The 20,437-nt window shown below is 53.1% G+C and overlaps 1 protein-coding gene and 1 long non-coding RNA gene across 2 annotated transcripts in view; one reads left to right on the forward strand and one right to left on the reverse strand.

Moving 5' to 3' along the window:
• LOC139177577 (uncharacterized) lies at nucleotides 1-5,570 on the reverse strand. Its single transcript, XR_011562075.1, has 3 exons — nucleotides 5,503-5,570; nucleotides 1,053-1,149; nucleotides 1-242 (listed from the first exon to the last, which is right to left on the reverse strand). It is a non-coding gene; the product is annotated as an uncharacterized lncRNA (long non-coding RNA).
• The window catches only part of ERBB2 (erb-b2 receptor tyrosine kinase 2), a 24,390-nt gene continuing 8,643 nt past the window's right edge, over nucleotides 4,691-20,437 (forward strand). Inside the window, exons 1-12 of the mRNA XM_019981603.2 lie at nucleotides 4,691-4,991; nucleotides 11,732-11,883; nucleotides 12,994-13,207; nucleotides 13,938-14,072; nucleotides 14,358-14,426; nucleotides 14,585-14,700; nucleotides 14,826-14,967; nucleotides 15,864-15,983; nucleotides 16,231-16,357; nucleotides 19,380-19,453; nucleotides 19,541-19,631; nucleotides 19,878-20,077. Coding sequence (XP_019837162.1) covers nucleotides 4,919-4,991; nucleotides 11,732-11,883; nucleotides 12,994-13,207; nucleotides 13,938-14,072; nucleotides 14,358-14,426; nucleotides 14,585-14,700; nucleotides 14,826-14,967; nucleotides 15,864-15,983; nucleotides 16,231-16,357; nucleotides 19,380-19,453; nucleotides 19,541-19,631; nucleotides 19,878-20,077 — 1,513 coding nt within the window. The 5' untranslated portion in view covers nucleotides 4,691-4,918. The remainder of the gene's footprint in view (nucleotides 4,992-11,731; nucleotides 11,884-12,993; nucleotides 13,208-13,937; nucleotides 14,073-14,357; nucleotides 14,427-14,584; nucleotides 14,701-14,825; nucleotides 14,968-15,863; nucleotides 15,984-16,230; nucleotides 16,358-19,379; nucleotides 19,454-19,540; nucleotides 19,632-19,877; nucleotides 20,078-20,437) is intronic.

Here is a 20,437-nt window from a genome sequence, read left to right on the forward strand (position 1 = left end):
TCCCCCAGCAGCCCTCCAGGACCCGGCATTGTCTCCAGCCCAAGTTTCCCCCAGAGATCTGAGATGCAGAGAGGGTGGGCTTGTGCAGAGAGGCCAGAGCAGGAGTAGGGGGTGGGGAGGCGAATTTTTGTGGAGGGAGGGACCAGTTGTTCCCCGGATTTCTTGGAGGATCCTCCTTTGACTCCTTTGTGGGGACCCGCAGGGAGAGTGGGTTCAAGCACCATTGATTCCAGGCTCTGGACCTGAATGGATAAAGCCAAAGTCTCAGGGCTCCTCTTCTGCAAAATGGGGAAGGACATCCCCTCTCCTGGTGCCCGAGGACTCAGAGAGACGAGGAGTGTGGCTCTGAGACAGAGGGTGGCACACAATGGGGATCGCTTGAAGGTGGCACCACAGCAATTTTGCTGGCAGGACGAACCCTCCCCCGTGGCAGGGTGCACGGGGCCCGGGGGTCAGGGGGCGTCTTCAACCCTGACTCTAACACCCTGATGCTCTTGAAGCCACAAGCTTGGGTGCCTGGTGCAGATGCAAGCCCTCCTGCGTGTGGCCAGCAAATGACTCTTGGAGCCAGAGCAGCGCCCCCTCTCTCTGAAGGGCTGAGAGGCTGCAGGTCTGAGAAGCTCCTTGACTAGGGCCTGGGCTGGGTGACGGGTGAGAATGAGGGGCTGGTTGTGCTGGCTGTTCCACTTTTCCCTTGTTAGCCCTGACAATGTCTTGGGCAAATTTGTTAACGTTTTTGAGCCACCGTTTCCTCACCCCTAGAAAAAATAGGGATATTATTGATGCCCATTCTGAAGGGTCACCGTGTCCCCCCACACAGAAGTATTTCTTGAACATATATGACTGTATTCCAAAGAATAAATCCATTGTACCTCATCACCCAGGACACACATGACTTACCCCACTTACCTGTAGTGAACCTTTTCGATTGCATTCTATTTCTCAACAACAAAAAAGTTTTGTCCTGATTACTGAAATTAGTTTCACAACCAACCCAGTGTTTACTGATCTGCAGTTTGAACATTACTGGTTAGGGCCGGAGGTGGACTTACCATGGTCTTAAAGAGGAGTAAGGGGATTTTGCTGGTGGTCCAGTGGGCTAAAAGTCCTCGAGTCCACTGCAGGGAGCATGGGTTCCATCCCTGTTTGCTACAGGGAACGGCCAAAAAATAAATAAAATAAAGTGGGGTAAGTTTCAGGCTCCTCATTTGCATGTATGTGTCTGATTTTGTACTCATAACTTTGTTTTCCTTTTCTTAAAGAGCTGCTGCTGCTGCTGCTAAGTCGCTTCAGTCGTGTCCGACTCTGTGTGACCCCACAGACGGCAGCCCACTAGGCCCTTCTGTCCCTGGGATTCTCCAGGCAAGAGAGTTCCTCAAATTTCATAACTTCAGGCCCCACAGAACCTAGATGTGCCCAATATAACTAAAGCTGAGACCACTTATTGGGCAGTTTTGTTGTTGCTGTTCAGTCACTAAGTCGTGTCTGACTCTTTGCCACCCCATGAACTGCAGCATGCCAGGTTTGCCTGTTCTTCATGATCTCCTGGAGTTTGCTCAGACTCATGTCCATTGAGTCCGTGATGCCATCCAACCACCTCATCTTCTGTCACCCTCTTCTCCTCCTGCCCTCAGTCTTTCCCAATATCACAGTCTTTCCCAATGAGTTGACTCTTTGCATCAAGTGGCCAAAGTATTGGAACTTCAGCATCAGTCCTTCCAGTGAATATTTAGGGTTGATTTCCTTTTACTACGTGCTAGATACTGTGCTGAAAGCTTCAGGAGTATTATCTCTTTTAACCCCTAGTAAAGGCAATGGCACTCATCTCACATGCTAGTAAAGTAATGCTGAAAATTCTCCAAGCCAGGCTTCAGCAATACGTGAACTGTAAACTTCCGGATGTTCAAGCTGGTTTTAGAAAAGGCAGAGGAACCAGAGATCAAATTGCCAACATCCGCTGGATCATGGAAAAAGCAAGAGTTCCAGAAAAACATCTATTTCTGCTTTATTGACTATGCCAAAGCCTTTGACTGTGTGGATCACAATAAACTGTGGAAAATTCTGAAAGACATGGGAATACCACACCACCTGATCTGCCTCTTGAGAAATCTGTATGCAGGTCAGGAAGCAACAGTTAGAACTGGACATGGAACAACAAACAGACTGGTTCCAAATAGGAAAAGGAGTACGTCAAGGCTGTATATTATCACCCTGCTTATTTAACTTATATGCAGAGTACATCATGAGAAACGCTGGACTGGAAGAAACACAAACTGGAATCAAGATTGCCGGGAGAAATATCAATAACCTCAGATATGCAGATGACACCACCCTTATGGCAGAAAGTGAAGAGGAACTAAAAAGCCTCTTAATGAAAGTGAAAGTGGAGAGTGAAAAAGTTGGCTTAAAGCGCAACATTCAGAAAACGAAGATCATGGCATCCGGTCCCATCACTTCATGGGAAATAGATGGGAAAACAGTGGAAACAGTGTCAGACTTTATTTTGGGGGGCTCCAAAATCACTACAGATGGTGACTGCAGCCATGAAATTAAAAGACGCTTACTCCTTGGAAGGAAAGTTATGACCAACCTAGATAGCATATTCAAAAGCAGAGACATTACTTTGCCAACAAAGGTCCGTCTAGTCAAGGCTATGGTTTTCCCTGTGGTCATCATGTATGGATGTGAGAGTTGGACTGTGAAGAAGGCTGAGCGCTGAAGAATTCATGCTTTTGAACTGTGGTGTTGGAGAAGACTCTTGAGAGTCCCTTGGACTGCAAGGAGATCCAACCAGTCCATTCTGAAGGAGATCAGCCCTGGGATTTCTTTGGAGGGAATGATGCTGAAGCTGAAACTCCAGTACTTTGGCCACCTCATGGGAAGAGCTGACTCATTGGAAAAGACTCTGATGCTGGGAGGGATTGGGGGCAGGAGGAGAAGGGGACAACAGAGGATAAGATGGCTGGATGGCATCACTGACTCGATAGACGTGAGTCTGAGTGAACTCCAGGAGTTGGTGATGGACAGGGAGGCCTGGTGTGCTGCAATTCATGGGGTCGCAAAGAGTCGGACACGACTGAGTGACTGAACTGAACTGAACTGAACTGAAAGGCAATGGCAACCCACTCCAGTACTCTTGCCTGGAAAATTCCACGGACAGAGGAGCCTGGTAGGCTGCAGTCTATGGAGTCACTAAGAGTCAGGCACGACTAAGGGACTTCACTTTCACTTTCATGCATTAGAGAAGGAAATGGCAACCCACTCCAGTATTCTTGCCTGGAGAATCCCAGGGACAGAGGAGCCTAGTCCGCTGCCGTCTATGGGGTTGCACAGAGTTGGACATGACTGAATTGACTTAGCAGCAGCAGCAGCAGCAGCAGTCTGTCAGATACTATTTTATAAGTGAGCCAGCTGAGACACAGAGAGGTTCGGTCACTTGCCCAAGGTCACACAGCTAACACATGGTGGAGTTGAGATTTGAACTGAGGTCATCCTGATCCCAGACTGCCCTGTTCTCTGGACCTTACCATGAAAGTGCTGGCCTAGAACCATGCTAGGAATAAGGAAGCAGTTTAAGAGATGCTAATGTCCTTCTTTCTCCACCCCCAGTAGGTGCCTCTGATCCCCTCTGAGCAGCACAGTCCTGTTCTAGGCTGGAATGCTGGAATTTCAGCATTCCAACTAGAGTTGCCAGTTTTAGCAAATAAAAATAAGAATGCCCAGTTAAATTTGAATTTCAGATAAACAACAAGTCATTTGTTAGGGCAGGTATATCTCATGCAATATTTTGTTGGCATTCCCAACAAAAACCTAGCTTTCCTTCCATCCCCACCCCCACTCCACCCCCCACCAGATCTTAGCAACTGAGTCAGGGGCTCCAGGTGGAATGCCGGGTGGGGAGGTCGAATGGAGGAGCAGGCTAATAAAAGACAAAGGACAGAGAAGGAATCTTAGATAAATTGGGTGCTGAGTGCCCCATAAAGTAACAAGGATGATCTTTGAAGGATTGAGATGTAGGTTTCTCCAATTTGACTCTTTCTCCAAACTTGTGCTGCTGCTGCTGCTAATTGCTTCAGTGGTGTCTGACTCCGTGTGACCCCATAGACAGCAGCCCACCAGGCTCCCCCATTGCCCTGTCCGTCTCCAAACTTGTAGACTCCCTTAAAACCATGCTTTTCAAACTGGAAAAGATACCTAAAAGATTCCAGAAAGGTATGCCAGTGAGTCCTGGATGCCACAGATTAAAGGCAAAACATCCCCCTCCTTGACTAACATTTTCACTTGAGGATGTGCTGGGAAAACGATTATTTGGTATTAAAACAAATAGGCATCTGATGGAGTAGGATGCAAACGGCCAGGAATGTTTTAAGTTAAACCTACGATTTAAAAGAAAGTTCAGGATGGCAAGCTAAAATGTTTGCCCCAGACCCTAGGGGAAGGGAGGCGCGATCACCCTCCTCTCCTTTGGGGGGGGTTCTTCTTGGGGGGCTGGGGGGGGTTCCTCCATGGAAACGGGCGAAAATTGCTGCCGGCGTCCGGGAGCTGGGAGCGACGCACCCAGGCCTGCGCGGAGAGAGGGAGAAAGTGAAGCTGGGAGTTGCCACTCCCAGGGACTTGCTGGAATGCGGTTGGAGGGGGTGGGGGTTGGGGGGGGCGAGCTGAGAGCGCGCTTGCTCCCAATCACAGAAGGAGGAGGAGGAGGAGGAGGGCTGCCTTGAGGAAGTACAAGAATGAAGTTGTGGAGCTGAGATTCCCCTCCGTCGTGCCCACGGAGCCGAGACGAGCCCCTGAGGCCGCCGACCGCTCTAGCGCCCGGTGCCCTTTCCGGCACTAGCACCCGGCCCCCTCCCCTCGCCCGCCCGGCTCCCTCCCCGCCCGGTCCAGCCGGAGCCATGGGGCCGGAGCGGCAGTGAGCACCATGGAGCTGGCGGCCTGGTGCCGCTGGGGGCTCCTCCTCGCCCTCCTGCCCCCCGGAGCCGCGGGCACCCAAGGTGGGTCTGGGATGGGGAGGGCAGGGAGCGGCGACCGGACCCTGCCGCCTGGGACCCCTGCCGATGTCCCCGGGCAGGCGCGGGCAGCGGGGGGCATCGAAGCTCCCTGATCCCAGGTTTCAGATAGTCGGGGCGCTCGGAGCCGCAGGCCCTCGGCTCGGAGGGGCCAGAGAAAGTGGGGTAAGAGGGCGATTACGCCGGAGCGGCTCTAGATGGGACCGGCGCTTTGCAGGCTCCGCGAACTTGTCATAAAAGTTCTCTGAAGTTATTCAGAAAGTTTCCCTCAAAGGGTGAATTGCATGGTGTGTGTGTTTTCCCCTTTCTTGAGCCCCTCAAGCTCCTCTCTCAAAGCCTTTCCAGTTGGCAACCTCCGCCTCCAGACTGGACTGGGCTGGATTCCTGGGGGTCCCTTCTGCCCGGCCCCCTCCCCGCCCCCTTTCGGCCAAGTGGGTTGAGTTACTCCGGCTTCGGGCAGGATCGGGGTGCGGAAGGGGGAGGTGGGGAAAGCAACCTGTCCAGTCGGAGCCGGGGAGCCAAGGGTGGCCAGTACGACTGCAGCGTTGCCTCACCGGAGCCGGGGGTGGGGGAAGGGGGAGAAGTTTGTTTTGAACAAGTTTCCTTAGGGCCGACTTAGGGACTGTGTGCTTTGTCACTTGGAAAGCGTGGGCCACGGCGGGGGTGGCCGTGTGTTTTCTGGTCTGGGGCATTAAAGCGGGAGGGTTCTGAGGGAGGGACTCCTGGGCAGTGGGAGGGAGAGGGGGTAGCTAAGGAACAGGGAGAGACGCAGGTGTGCTGGGCGCCAGGCTCCTCTGCTTTTCCTTTATGCTGTGTGTGGGGAAGAGGGGGGGACTATGTGTCTTCCCCATCTGTCCATCTAGATGCATAATGATTAAAGCTAACACGTATGGGAAATGCACCCTCTGTTAGGTGCTGTGCATGTTTGCCTGGGTTCCCTCCTTTTAGCCTCAGAACAACCCTATAAGAGAAGTCCTACCAGTGTCCCCATTTTCCAGGCAAAGACCTGGGCTTCAAGAGGTGAAGTGGCAGCGTGTAATTGGTGGGTCCTGGATTGGATTCCAGCTTCCCCACCAGCTCAGCGGTAAAGAATCTACCTGCCAATGCAGGAGATGCAGGTTCGATCCCTGGGACAGGAAGATTGGCAACCCACTCCAGTATTCTTGCCTGGAAAATCCATGGACAGAGGAGCCTGGTGGGCTACAGTCCATAGGGTCGCAAAAGAGTCGGACATGACTTAGTGACTAAACAACAACCACAGATGGGATCCAGGCAGTTCGACCCCCAGCCACACCTTGGAAAGCACTGTATTCATCTACCGTGAGCGCTGGGGGACACTGGGCCCTGCATCGCTGGGTTGTGGGGAAGCCAGAATGAGAATGTTCTAGTTGTGGTGGCTGGTCTCTACGGATCAGGGAGTCTGGAGAAGGGGCGGGTGTTGGCCTGTTTGTGCGTGCCCGAGGCCCCTCTGTCAGGGCTTTGCTGTGTTGTCTGAGGGGCTGCTGTGTCAGGGTGTTCTTGAGTTGTGTGGTCTCTGTGTTTGTGTGTCTGGGCTTTGTGTGGCCTCACGGCGGTCACCCTGCTGAACTCTGCCCTCTCAAGGAACTCCCTCTAGAGCTGCTGTAAACAGCGGGAGGTGGCCCCACGCCGCCTTCTCTCTGAGCAAGGAGCCTCCCCATCCCTTCCCTGTTTGCCAGGCGGGCCTTTGGCTGAGAAGAGTGAGGCAAGTCTGGGCTGCCAGGCTGAGCCGCTGCCCTCCTCACCTGGGCCTGGGAGTTGAGCAGGTGAAGCGCAGCTAGGTTGCTGCAGTATTGGGTACTGGGGGCTCCTCGAGGCTTCCTGACACCTCGGCCCACAGTGCTGGGTGCTGTGAGAGGCATACTGGGCAGGGGAATGGCTAAAATGGCAGAGACCCACCCAGCTGCCTCTAGCACTCCCAGTATATGCCAGGGCTGAGGGGGAAAGGGAGATGGGGGGAAAGCCCAGGGGGTTGGGATTTTCTTTTCTTACAGTCAAGGTTTTGTAAAATGCAGTAAACACGTCTTGGACAGACCATACTTTAATTCCTGAAGGATTCTCCCCCACAGTCTCCTTCCTTGTTTTTGCTATGCTTAGAGAAAGTAACCTCATTCTACTATTCAATAAAAAATAATAATTGAAAGCTAGGCTCAAATGCCAAAAGAGAAAATACATTGTATTACAAAGTCAAATACAAAGGGCTTTTCATTTTCTCTTGGTTTGGAATTACCCAAACTCCTGCTTTATGGACTTAACTTTAGAAAAGTGCGGCACGCTTTCTATTTGCTAAGTTCTCATCCATTACAGTTTCATTGCTTCTCTGCAACAATCCTGTGAAGCAGGAGCACAGATGAGAAACTTCTCTGAAGTTCAGAGAAACAAAGTGACTTAGCCAAGGCTTCTCAGCAACCCAGTAATGTCCAGGGCATTTTTGGACTCTGATGAGGAGTCATCAAGAGTTGATCAGAGGGACTTCTCTGGTATTTCAGTGGTTAAGAATCTGCCTTCCAATACTGGGAACACACCTCAGATCTCTGGTTGGGAAACTAAGATTCCCACATGTCTCAGGGCAACTAGTGAGCCCAAGAGCCCCTGCACTCTGGAGCCCGAGCACGCCACAACTAGAGAAGCCCGCACACCACAAGGAAAGATTCCGCATGCTGCAACTAAGACCAGACAGAGCCAAAAAAAAAAAAACAAAAAAAAAACACACCACAAGGAAAGATCCCGCATGCTACAACTAAGGCCAGACAGAGCCAAAAAAAAAAAATTGTTGATCAAAGTGTTACGCAAAGCCTCAGGGGCAGTCAGGTGGCCAGACTAGGGCAGAGGTGCTGTTTGTTATTGTGGTGAAAATAAGGGTGAGCTGCGCCCCCAGCCCCAGTTTCCCTCTTGACTTTGGGTTCTTCCCTTCCATGTCCAGGCCCTGTCTGCCCTCCTCTTGTGCCCTCTAGGCTTGGCAGGGGATGGAAGGCCGGAGTCGGGCAGAGGCCCAGTGGAACCAACAGGGCTGCAGGCGAGGGAGGGACCAGTGTGGGGCTGGCGCTGGGGCTGGTATAGGGCCAGGCTGGGTGTTCCTGCCCCTGGTGCTAGCATGATCGGCAAAGAGATCCCCCCGTCTGTACTGTGGGAAGCCCCTCCATGTGGACACCTCCATCTTTCAGTAGGCCACCTTTTCTCCCCACCCCTGGGATGAGAGGCGAGGTAGGGAGAGGGGTGTGTGCTCTCTTAAGGAGTGGGAGAATTATAGCCAATGGTTGTGTTGCCCCAGCTCTGTTGACAAAGGCTTGTCATGTTTGCACACTGTTTCTTGATTCATTATCTCATTTAATTTTCATGTAATTTCTCTGCAGAGAGTAAGAGTTGTTATTGTTTATCATCCGCACCTTACAGCCAGTCAGGTCAGCAAATATTCACTGAGCGCCTGCTATGTCACGGGTACTGCTAGGCATACAGGTGGATCTGATTTGACCTCTGCCCTGGAAATCCAGGGACTTGATCAGGGTTACACTGGGAGCAGCCCCTCCAGGGTTCTGGCCTAACTAGCTGAGCCCAGGCCCCTGTCTGATCCAGCAGGTGTGTGTGCTAGGTGAACCTTGATGTCACTGGAATGGGCTCTGGCCCCGTGGGTCTGAGGCAGGTGACCTTCGGGGATGCAGGCAGTGTTCATGGAAAAAAAGAAGTGTTGGCTTTTGTGCGGGTGAGCAAGAGAGGCAGGTGAGGCTGAAGGCTGGTGAAAAGGAGAGAACCCACTTGAGAGCCCCCTAGAGCTGGGACCTGACCACTGACATTCAGTTAGAGAAACTTGGGGACTGTGACCAGCCTCTGGGCAGAGGGCTGGGCACAGTGACCTCAGCTGGTCCCTGTTGGTTTGGAGACTCTTTTTTTTAAAAAAAACTGATTAATTAATTTTTGGCTGTGCCGGGTCTTGGTTGTCGCGTGTAGGCTTTCTCTAGTTGCGGCGAGCAGTGGGTTACTCTCTAGTTGCAGAGCTCAGGCTTCTCATTGCAGTCGCGTCTCATTGTGGAGCACGGGCTCTAGAGTACATGGACTTCAGTAGTTGTGGCTCACAGGCTCTAGCCTGCGGACTCAGTAGTTGTGGCACAGGGGCTTAGTTGCCCCGTGGCATGTGGGATCGTCCTGGAGCAGGGATTGAACCTGTGTCCCCAGCATTGACAGGTGGATTCTTAACCACCAGACCACCAGGAAAGCACTGGTTTGGAGACTCTTGCTTGGAGTTCATTCATTCTGCCATTCCACAAACACTTATCCAGGGCTCATTGTGTCCTTGGCTCTGGTCTGGTCCTGCCTCACGCTGTCTTTGCTCCAGAGATCTGGCTCCTGAAGGGCAGGTGCTCTGGAGACAAAGCTCTCCTGTGTGGGACAGGACCTCCTACTCTGGAGGAAATCACTGAGGGAGAGTGGATATGGGGACCACGGTGAGGACTGAGGAGAGGGATATGAGTGAGAAGATGGGGGTGTAGAAGTGCTTCTTGGTTTCATATCAGGTTGGGGGTTAGTCCCCAGGCCTCCAGGGAGTAGGTCTCAGAGTCCCAACTTTACCACCTGTTGCAAACAATTAGTCTTTATTTTTTGACCGCATGTGGGATCTTCATTCCCCAACCAGGGATCGAACCCGCACCCACTGTATTGGAAGCTCAGTCTTATCACTAGACCTCCAGGGAAGTTCCCACAAGCACTTAGTCTTAATCAGATTCTAAACGGCCACAAACAAACCCGTGGGGCGGGGCTCCCTCTCTTTCTGGTCCTCCCGCCCAGCTCAGCCACTCAGGCCTGGAGCCTGTTGTAATCAGTGGCATCAACAGAGCTGGTGTGTATTTACCTTTGCACAGGGTGTGGGGTGGGGCGTGTGTGCAGTTAGGCCTAGTGGAAGGAATGTGGGATCTAAAGTCGGGCAGACTCCAATTCAAATTGTGCCTCTATTGCTCACAGCTTTATGATCGTGGAAGCATAACTCCTGGCAGCCTCAGTTTCTGTAGATCCCAGCCTCTGGGGGCTGAGGCTCCACCCAGAGTGCCTGCTCCACACACGGTAGACGCTCAGTGGCCCCTGTTGCCCCCAGGGTTCCTGTTGTTGTTTTCCCATTGCCCGGCTACCGCAGCTGGTGTGTCCCTTCCAGGCGGCAGAGGCCGCAGTGGGTGGAGACGGCCCCTGCCCCAGCTCGCCGGTCCCTGTCCCTGGCCTGGGCTAGGGCCTTGGGGTCCAGACCTGGAGACAGCTGTGCCTACAAAGCAGCTGAAGCTGCCGAGGCCGGGGGAGGTCCTGGCAGCGGGCGTTATTTTGGGCCTGGCCCGCCACCCCCGGATCCTGTTTCTCTTGGGAGTCTGGGGGGAGGGACCCTTGAGTTCTATTTCTGGGCCCTCCCCTTCCTCCCTCTTTGCTTTCTTGCCTCCCTGGCCAGAGGGGTGGGAAGAGAGACCACTCTGGGTGTTCCTGCTGCCCGCTTGTGGCTGTTGACCCAGGCTGGACCCCTGGGGCTTGTCCCCCCAGCCTTTCCTCCGATTTCTGGGGGCAGAGGGTGTCTCTTATTACCTCTCAGGATTTGACCTTAGGCTCCAAGTTGTGGGGAAAGCAGAAGCCCTGGTGTCAGACCCCATAGTCAGCCATTGTGCTGTCTCCCTGAATCTGCACGTAGTCCATGGGAGGTGGAGTGGAGACCAACAGGAATTCCAGACAGCTCAGGCACCTGTGGATCTGTGGATCTGGGGGTGCCCTCCACCCACCTCCCCCGGCACACCCTCCTGGGCAAGACGCGCCAGGTGATTCATCTTCTCACCAGAGCAGAAAAACGAGTTCCACTGGGCCCTTTAATCTCCCCCCTGCTGGTAGGCATGGTGCCAGCTTCTGCCAGAGTGCCCCCTTACCAGGGGTAGTTCACCCTTTCTAGTGTCCCTGGACTTAGTGGGTACTTCTGGCCTCAGGGACACTGGACTGGGGTCCAGGTGGGCTGGGTAGCAGTTCATCTTGATGCCACTTGGCTGGTGGTTGACAGTGGGCAGGTACACAGGGCTGACGTAGTGCCCTTGTGGCAGGAGTTTCGTGGCACAGATTCTGCCAGCTGGTTCTGGAGTCTTGCCCTGAAGAGGTGGCAAGGGTGAGGTACCAGCAGAGGAGGCTTTTGGAGCAGGCAGCACTCTGGCTCAGTGTCTGCAGCTTGGGTCCAGACACCCAGAGTTGGGATCTGACGCTCCTTTTCTCTGCTGGGGAAATCCCAGAAGTCCCTGCAGTGACCAGGCCACTGGTGGTCCCCAGGCCCCAGCTATGACTCGAGCTGACCCTCCTTCCCCACTTTCTGGGTGGCATTGCGGGGGTGGGTATGCCTTGCCAGGAGGTTGGCATGTGGGTGGCATTGTTTGCTCAGGAAAGGGGAAGGGGGTATCCAGAGGATTCATGATTCATCATCGCCTCTCTTGGGGGATTTTTACCCATTGGCCCTGAGTCGTGCCTTTGGGACAAAAGAAGGCTTTCTTTGCCAGCCAACACCCTGGATTGAATGGGCAAGCTCCCTAAGGCTGGCCCAGTGGGACCCCCTCTGGATGCTCAGGACGGGCCAAGTTGGCGGGAGGGAACCTCTTCCCTGATTTCCCCCCCTTTTCCCAGATTTGCACACTTTGTTTTGCTGTTGCACGTGGCCGGTTGGAGAAGCTCACTGCGCAGGCCCTTTGACCATCTTCTCTGTTCCACAGTGTGCACCGGCACAGACATGAAGCTGCGGCTGCCGGCCAGTCCCGAGACCCACCTGGACATGCTGCGCCACCTCTACCAAGGCTGTCAGGTGGTGCAGGGTAACCTGGAGCTCACCTATCTGCCTGCTGATGCCAGCCTCTCCTTCCTGCAGGTGAGGCCCATGGGCAAGACCCAGCCAGGCCCTGCTTCCTGCTGGGCTGAGCCCTCTGCCTGCAGATGGGTGGTAGAAGGTTCCCACCTTACATTTTCTCTTTCGTTGTGGCTCCTGAACCAGGAAGTCACTTCTGATGTCTCACCCCATCCATCCTACACTAAGACCAGTTGACTCTCTGTCTACAGTGTGGCTGACTGTGGACATCTCTGGGTGGAATGCATCTATTCCTGGGCTATATTTTTTGCTCTCTCACCAGAATGATCACCTTCTGGTGATCATTCTGTCCAACTGTCCCAGCCACTGTCCCCTTCCTACCTGGTGTAATGAAAGGCTTGGCAAGTTCTGAGTCCAGTTCTGCCACTGACAAGCCCTGTGAATGTGGTCTAGGCCCTGGTTTCACTGGATCTCAGTTTCCCTATCTGTATATTGGGAGCCGTGAGTGCTTCTCTGGTGGCTCAGATGGTAAAGAATCCACCCGCAATACAGGAAACCCAGATACAATCTCTGGGTCAGAAAAATCCCCTCGAGAAGGAATTGGCTACCCACTCCAGTATTCCTGCCTGGAGAATCCTATGGACAGAGGAGCCTGGTGGGCTACAGTCCATGGGGTCGCAAAGTACTGGACACGACTGAGTGACTAACACTACATTGGTAGCCATAGGCATACTTGGACTCCTCCTGGGGAGCCCATTTAGATATCATGTGGGAAATATATGTGAAAAGGTCAGGAACAGGAGAGCTAGTGGAAGCCAGCCTCTGGGTTGTGTCCCAGAGCGGGGCCAGGTGTGCGACGCTTAGTCCGTTGAATCCCAGACATCATCTCGTCCAGGCATTTCCTTTATAGATGGAGGAGCTGAGGTGTAGAGAGGGTGGGGTGCCTGCTCACAATTGACAGAGTGCTGCCCCCACCCCCTCATTTTCTTTCTTAATCATACTAGAATTTGGTCCTAGAACCTGGTTTGGGGAGGTGGTAGGCAGACTGCTTGGCAGCTGGGCCCTTGCCCAAGATCCCCAAGCACAGGGGACCTTGAGGAGGTCTTGGGGGTTGGGTAGTAGTGGTCCAGGGCCCAACCTGCCTCAGCCCTCTCCTCCTCTGTCCCTTCCCAGGAAATCCAGGAGGTGCAGGGCTATGTGCTCATCGCTCACAATCGAGTGAGTCAGGTCCCACTGCAGAGACTGCGAATCGTGCGAGGCACCCAGCTTTTTGAGGAACACTACGCCCTGGCCGTGCTGGACAATGGAGACTTTCTGGAAAGTGCTGCCCCTGCTGCAGGCACAGCCCCAGGAGGGCTGCAGGAGCTGCAGCTGCGAAGCCTCACAGGTGGCCATCTTTATCGTGGAAACTCTCTGCTGGTTGTTGAGAGCTGGCCAGGGGTCCCTACTAGCCAAGGGGTGACTGTGTGAGTCAGAACTGGGGTCCCTTCCGGATGGATGCAGGTGGAGCTAGGAAAGGCGCCCTTGTGAAGATTCAGAAAGATTTCCCCTCTTCCCAGGAAGTCACAGCTTGCACCAGCCCGCATAGTTTGATGATTAGGATGCAGGCTGGATTTTTGCCCGCTTCTTGGCTGAGTGCACATGTACAGTGAACAACCCGTGTAACTGTACGTGGCAGCCCTGAAGCAGACAGAGTTTCAGACTCTGAGTGCCCCGTGCTTTGCATGCATAATCCCATCAGTCCTGCCATAATCCTGCAAGGGAAACATCAATGTTCTTGTTTTACAAATGAGAAAACAGGTTTACGGAGGATAAGTCGCACAACTAGTTAGTGGTGGTGAGGCTGGGTTTCACACTCTTTTAATTGCTAAGCCATGTGCACACAGCAGAGGTGGAGGAGAGGAGGCGGTGGCATGGACAAGTCACTCCTCCCTGGATCTTAGTTTGTGGGTGGTATTGATAAGGCTCAAAGATGCTGAAGGGGTGTTCTCTGCTCCCCGAGGAACCCGGGGTGTGTTTCAGAGGCCTGCTCTACTTTTAGAAGGCAGGCAGGCCCCAGGGGAGATAAGAAGATGCCAGATGGGGGAAGAAGCCCCTGATTATTGCCCACCCCACAGAGATCCTCAAGGGAGGGGTCTTGATCCAGCGGAACCCCCAGCTCTGCCACCAGGACACGATTTTGTGGGAGGATATCTTCCACAAGAACAACCAGCTGCCCCTCAAGCAGATAGACACCAACCGCTCACGGGCCTGTAAGCCTCGTTCCCCGCTGCCTGCAGCCGCCACCCTTTCTCACGCAGCCCAGCGACCCCAAACTCCTGGCTTACTCCTTGCCCCACTCTGCTGCCGCACTAACAGCACCCATCTCCCCTTTCTCTGCGTCTCTTCATCTCCGTGGTTCTCTGTCCTGTTTTTCTCTGCTTCTAGATCGTGTCCCTGGCTTTGAAGTCCTCTTTTCCTGCCTGGGTCTGTCCCTCACTGTGCATTGCACGTCCTGGTCTTGGTCTCGCTCACTACCTCTCTGTTTCTTCCTCCAGGCGCACCCTGTTCTCCAGCTTGTAAAGCTCCCAACTGCTGGGGAGAAAGTTCTCAGGACTGTCAGAGCTGTGAGTTACAGGCTGCACAGGGTCTGGAGGGCAGGGGATGAGTGACACGGGAGGGCTGTGCCAGCCCTCGGCCTCTTCCCTGGGGCAGGAAGTCTCCCTAGAAGGTGGGGCTGGTGCCTAGACTGCCGCCCAGCCCTCATCCTGCCTCCACTTGACAGTGACGCGGACCGTCTGTGCCAGTGGCTGTGCCCGCTGTAAGGGCCCACAGCCCACCGACTGCTGCCATGAGCAGTGCGCTGCTGGCTGTACTGGCCCCAAGCACTCTGACTGCCTGGTATGTGCCCTCTGGGCCCCAGCCCTCAGGCTGCAAGGGGAGGGGCATCCCATCCAGTGTTGTCCTATGGCTCTTGGCACGCCAGGGCCAAACAGCCCAGTGCCCACCCACTGCCTGTCCCCCAGGCCTGCCTCCACTTCAACCACAGCGGCATCTGCGAGCTGCACTGCCCAGCTCTGGTCACCTACAACACAGACACCTTCGAGTCCATGCCCAACCCCGAGGGGCGTTATACCTTCGGTGCCAGCTGTGTGACGGCCTGTCCTTGTAAGTGCTGGGGAGAAACACAGTCTTAGTAATTTTGCTGGGGAGTTTGGTTTATATAAATGGGAGCATGTTGTGAGTATTGTCTGCCACTGGCTTTGGAGAGCTCATCATGGCAGTTTGTGTCAAGCTGCCCAGTTCTTTAAACAGCAGCGGAGCAGGCGGTGGCAAATAGCAGCTAAGAGCCCATGCTCAGGAGGCTTGTGTTCAAGACTTGGCTCTCAAAAAAAAAAAAAAAAAAGGCCTGGCTTTGCCACTTACTAGTCATGTGAGCTTCTTGCTGCATCTCGGTATCCTCATCTGTTAAATGCGGGCAAAAATAGTCCTGCTCTCCTAAGGTGGTTATAAAGTTTAAATGAATTAATATTTGTGAAACTCTTACAACTGTGCCCAGCCAGTACTCAGCACTCCTAAATGTTAACTTTTACTCTATGGTCAGATGGATCTGAGTTTGATTTATTAGCTCCCCTGTTTACTGATAAGCATTCAGAGACTGGCCTTGGATCTGGGGACTTCTTTGCTCCTCTTGTGGGAGATAGCAGTGGGCTCTTGGGTGCTGGTCATACGTTCCCTATGGTGGGCTCGAGTACAAACTGTAGGGTCAGGCCATTTGGGTTAACATCCTGGCTCCTCCACTTTCTAGCACGATGACCTTGAGTAATTTACAGAAAACTCTGTGCTTTGATTTCCCTTTTGGCAAAATGGTAATCTAACTGTACCTATCACATAAGGCTTTCATGAGGAAAGGACGAGTGTCCAGGGCTCAGGCATGTTGTAAGGGCATTTCAGTCTCAGTTGATATAATTCTTATTGTACTGCCTGGGCATGGTGACACGGCTCATGGTGGGTGTGGGGGTGAAAGGCCAGGATACATGGACACACGATCTTGACCTCCTCAGACAACTACCTGTCTACGGATGTGGGATCCTGCACCCTGGTTTGTCCCCTGAACAACCAAGAGGTGACAGCTGAGGATGGAACCCAGAGGTGTGAGAAATGCAGCAAGCCCTGTGCCCCAGGTACCCAGTGGTTGCCCCCTGAAACAGCCAGCCTGGCCTAGCCCACTGCGCCACCCTTCCTCAGACTGTCCTGGGACCCAGTCCTTTTCTCCCACTGACTCTGCCCCTGGCCCACAAGTTCCCCTGTGTCTCCTGTCAATGTGGGGAGGGGGCGTGTGGACCCAGGAGGGGACTGTGGACAGGATCCAGGAGGTTGAGTTCCTGGTGCTCCATGTGGAGGCTGAATGTCCCTGCCCCCTCCCCACAGTGTGCTATGGTCTGGGCATGGAACACCTGCGGGAGGTGAGGGCGGTCACCAGTGCCAACATCCAGGAGTTTGCCGGCTGCAAGAAGATTTTTGGGAGCCTGGCGTTTCTGCCAGAGAGCTTTGCAGGGTAAGGATACTCGAAGTTAAGGGTGGACACACAGCCTGAGACAGCATTAGGGCAGTCACTGAATCCTGAGGTGGCAGTGTTTCTAGGGGGTGGTGGGAGACAGAAGAGGGAGACCCAGGATACAAAGGAAGCTGGTGGAAGACCAGCTTGGCTGGGGTGGGGTGGCCATGGGGGGAAGTGGGGGTGGGTGGGGGCGGGGGAAGGTTTTTCTCGTTGTTTTTGGTTTTTGGTTGTTTGTTGTTTTTGGCCACATCATGTGACTGGCTGGATCTTAGTTCCCCGACCAGGGATTGAATCTGGGCCCTTGGCAATGAAAGGGAGAAGTCCTAACTGGACCACCGGGAAATTCCTGGAATTTTTCTCATAAATGACATGTTATCTATAAACATGCACTTACTTGTATGGAGGTCACGCCATCCAGATAAAGTAAAATTCTCTGTGAGTTCACAGTAGCTTTATTCATAATGGCCGCAAACTGAAAATAATGCAAATGTCTATCAATAGCTGGACTTCCCTGGTGGCTCAGTGGTAAAGAATCCACCTGCCAATGCAGGAGATGCCAGTTTGATCCCTGGGTTGGGAAGATCCCCTGGAGGAGGAAATGGCAACCCACTCCAGTATTCTTGCTCGGGAAATCCTATGGACAGAGGAGCCTAGAGGCTACAGTTCACGGTGTAGCAAAAGAGTTGGACATAACTTAGTGACTAAACAACAACATCAGTAGCTGAATGAATAAACCCAGCTTACCCTTGGGCCTCATGGGTTTGAACTGCTTGTGTGTGTGCTAAGTCACTTCAGTCATGTCTGCCTCTGCGACACTATGGACTATAGCCCGCCAGGCTCCTCTGTTCGTTAGATTCTCCAGGCAAGAATACTGGAGTGGGTTGCCATGCCCTCCTCCAGGGGATCTTCCCAACCCTGGGATCGAACCCATGTATCTTATGCCTCCTGCATTGGCAGCTGTGTTCTTTACCACTAGCACCACCTGGGAAGGCCTTTGAACTGCTCGGGTCCATTTAAATATGAACTTTCCCCAGTAAATCCATACTGCAGTACTGCACAATCTGGGGTTGCTGGAATCTGAAACTGTGGATGCAGAGGGCTGACTACATAGTTATACTGGGGTTTTCAACTTCAGAGAGGGGTTGGGTGCCCCTAACCCAGGCATTGTTCAAGGGTTAACTGTAAAAAACGGTATATCCATACAGTGAAATTCTCAGCAATGAAAGAAACAGCCTATGGATACACAGAACAACATTATGCTGGGACTTTCCTGGTGGTCCAGTGGTTAAGACTTCGCTTTCCAATGCAGGGGGTGCGGGTTCCATCTCTGGGGAGCTAAGATTCCCCCATGACTTATGGCCAAAAAAAAATGGAACATAAACAACAATAAACACTGTTGTAACAAATTCAATAAAGACTTTAAAAGTGGTCCACATCAAAAAAATCTTAAAAATATTATGAAAAGTGAAATAAGTCAGATGAGAGGTCCATGCTGTGTGACTGCCTTTATTCCAGCATAGGCAAAACCACTGTGTGGTAACACAAGTCAGAACAGCGATTGTGCCGGGGGAGGGCCTGGAAAGGAACGCAAAGGACATTTCTAGGGTGACGGACTTGTTCTGTGTATCCCTGGTGGAGGTGGATATGTGAATGGATGCATTTGACAAAACTCATCAAACTGCACACTAAAAATCTGTGTGGTTTCTTGTATGTGAATTATACTTCAGTAAAAGTGTGTATTACAAAAAGGAGAACATTCTCTTCACTTCCTCCACCTCTACTCCCCTTTCCAGAGGAGACCACTGGTAATGGTGTGTGTTCGTCTAGACCATTCATACGTATATAGACCTACATGCACAGAGAAATGTAGTTCTAATAATTTGGGGGGGAAGGTTGATTTAAAATGTGAGCCTGCTGTGAATATTGTCTGCCCGTGGCTTTGGAGAGCTGAGTATGACAGTTAGTTCATGTTCAGCTGCCTTGTTCTTTCAACAGCAATGAAGCAGGTGGCAGCGAACAGTAGCAGCTAAGAGCCCAGGCTGCCAGGGTTTGAGACCTGGCTTCTACCACTTATTAGTCATGTGGTCTTTCTTGCTGTGTCTCAGCTTCCTCATCTGTTAAATGGGGGCAGAAATAGTCCGCCCTCATAAGGTTGTTATAAAGTTTAAATGAGTTAATATTTGCAAAGCTCTTATAACTGTGCCCAGAAAATACTATTTGTTTGGCCAAAAAGTTCATTCAAGTTTTTTCCATAACATCATATGGAAAATCTCAAACAAACTTGCTGGCTAATCCAATACATGCTCCTAAATGTTGTTTTTCATCAATAGTCTGAATAGATCAGGGTTACATTTAACAGCTCCTCATTTACTGATGGAATATTTAGGTATTTAATTTAAAATATTAAAAAATTTTTAATTTCCTTAGGTGTTTTATTTTCCCTCTAACAAACAGTTCTCCCTTGTACATGCCTCTGGAAACAGGGGCCAGTGTCTTTCCAGGGCACATTCCTAGAAGTAGAATTTCTAGATCAAAGGATATACATATTATTTTGATAGATCCTGCCAAACTAGGGCCTGGGCTTGAAGCTCAGGATGAGAACAGCCAGCCTTGATGGGCAAAGGGTTTAAGTGGAGGGGACGTGGGGGAGGGTGACAGGGCCAGCTTGTGGAGCAGATTGTACCCACCCCCTTCCTGGCCCTGCTGCTGCTGCTGCTGCTAAGTTGCTTCAGTCGTGTCCAACTCTGTGCGACCACATAGACGGCAGCCCACCAGGCTCCCCTGTCCCTGGGATTCTCCAGGCAAGAACACTGGAGTGGGTTGCCATTTCCTTCTCCAATGCATGAAAGTGAAAAGTGAAAGTGAAGTCGCTCAGTCGTGTTCAACTCTCATCAACCCCATGGACTGCAGCCTACCAGGCTCCTCTGTTCATGGGATTTTCCAGGCAAGAGTACTGGAGTGGGGTGCCATTGCCTTCTCTGCCTGGCCCTGCTGACTCCTCCCCTAATCCTTCTTCTAGGGACCCAGACTCTAACATCGCCCCGCTGCAGGCTGAGCAGCTCAAAGTGTTTGAGTCTCTGGAGGAGATCACAGGTGGGCCCTGTCTCTCTGAAGCCTGCTCTCATGGGGCTGGGGGTTCTCATCCTGGCCCCATACCCCAGCCTCACCCTGTGCCTGCAGGTTACCTGTACATCTCAGCGTGGCCAGACAGCCTGCCTGACCTCAGCGTCTTCCAGAACCTGCGAGTAATCCGGGGACGAGTTCTGCATGAGTGAGCACCAGGGGAGGGGTTCCCTGCGGAGAGGAGCTGCCCAGGGAGGTCTGGGAGAAGTTTTGGGTGTATGTATAGTGAAGAGAAGGGGGTTCCTGTTCTCCGGGGACTCCAGCAGGAACCTTTCCATGGGAGTTTGCAGCGTGTGCTGGGGACAGGAGGAAGACGAGGGCAGCTCTGGCTGATGGGGGTGGTCAGCGGTGCGCTGCCCCCCTGCATTTATGCACCCCCTCGACTCCCCCACAGTGGTGCCTACTCGCTGACCCTGCAAGGGCTGGGCATCAGCTGGCTGGGGCTGCGCTCGCTGCGGGAACTGGGCAGCGGGCTGGCCCTCATTCACCGCAACGCCCGCCTCTGCTTCGTACACACGGTGCCCTGGGACCAGCTCTTCCAGAACCCCCACCAGGCTCTGCTCCACAGCGCCAACAGGCCAGAGGATGAGTGCGGTAAGACAGAGAGCCCGGCGCTGCATGCTCCGCGTCTGCCAGCGCGCTGGCGCGCCCAGGGGCCTCTGGCGGCAGCCATCGACTTCCCTGTGCATGCGCACTGCCAGTCCCAGGCGCACCATCGCTGACCCAGCTCTGGCTGGCCTGGCCTCTTGGCGTGGCTTCTAGCTGGGTCCAGCCACGCTGCCTTGGCATCCCTCCCTTCCCTTTCCTCTGTTCTTGGAACCTCATAACTTTCTCCCTGCTGTGCTCGGCAGCTATCCCGCCTCTCTAGCCCAGAGCCACGCCCACAAACTCAGTCCCGTCCCCCCCCCCCCCCTCCGCCCCCGCCTCCCTGAGACCTGGAACCTCCCATAAGAG

This window comes from Bos indicus, chromosome 19 (assembly GCF_029378745.1).
Source record: "Bos indicus isolate NIAB-ARS_2022 breed Sahiwal x Tharparkar chromosome 19, NIAB-ARS_B.indTharparkar_mat_pri_1.0, whole genome shotgun sequence".
Lineage (NCBI taxonomy): Eukaryota > Metazoa > Chordata > Mammalia > Artiodactyla > Bovidae > Bos > Bos indicus.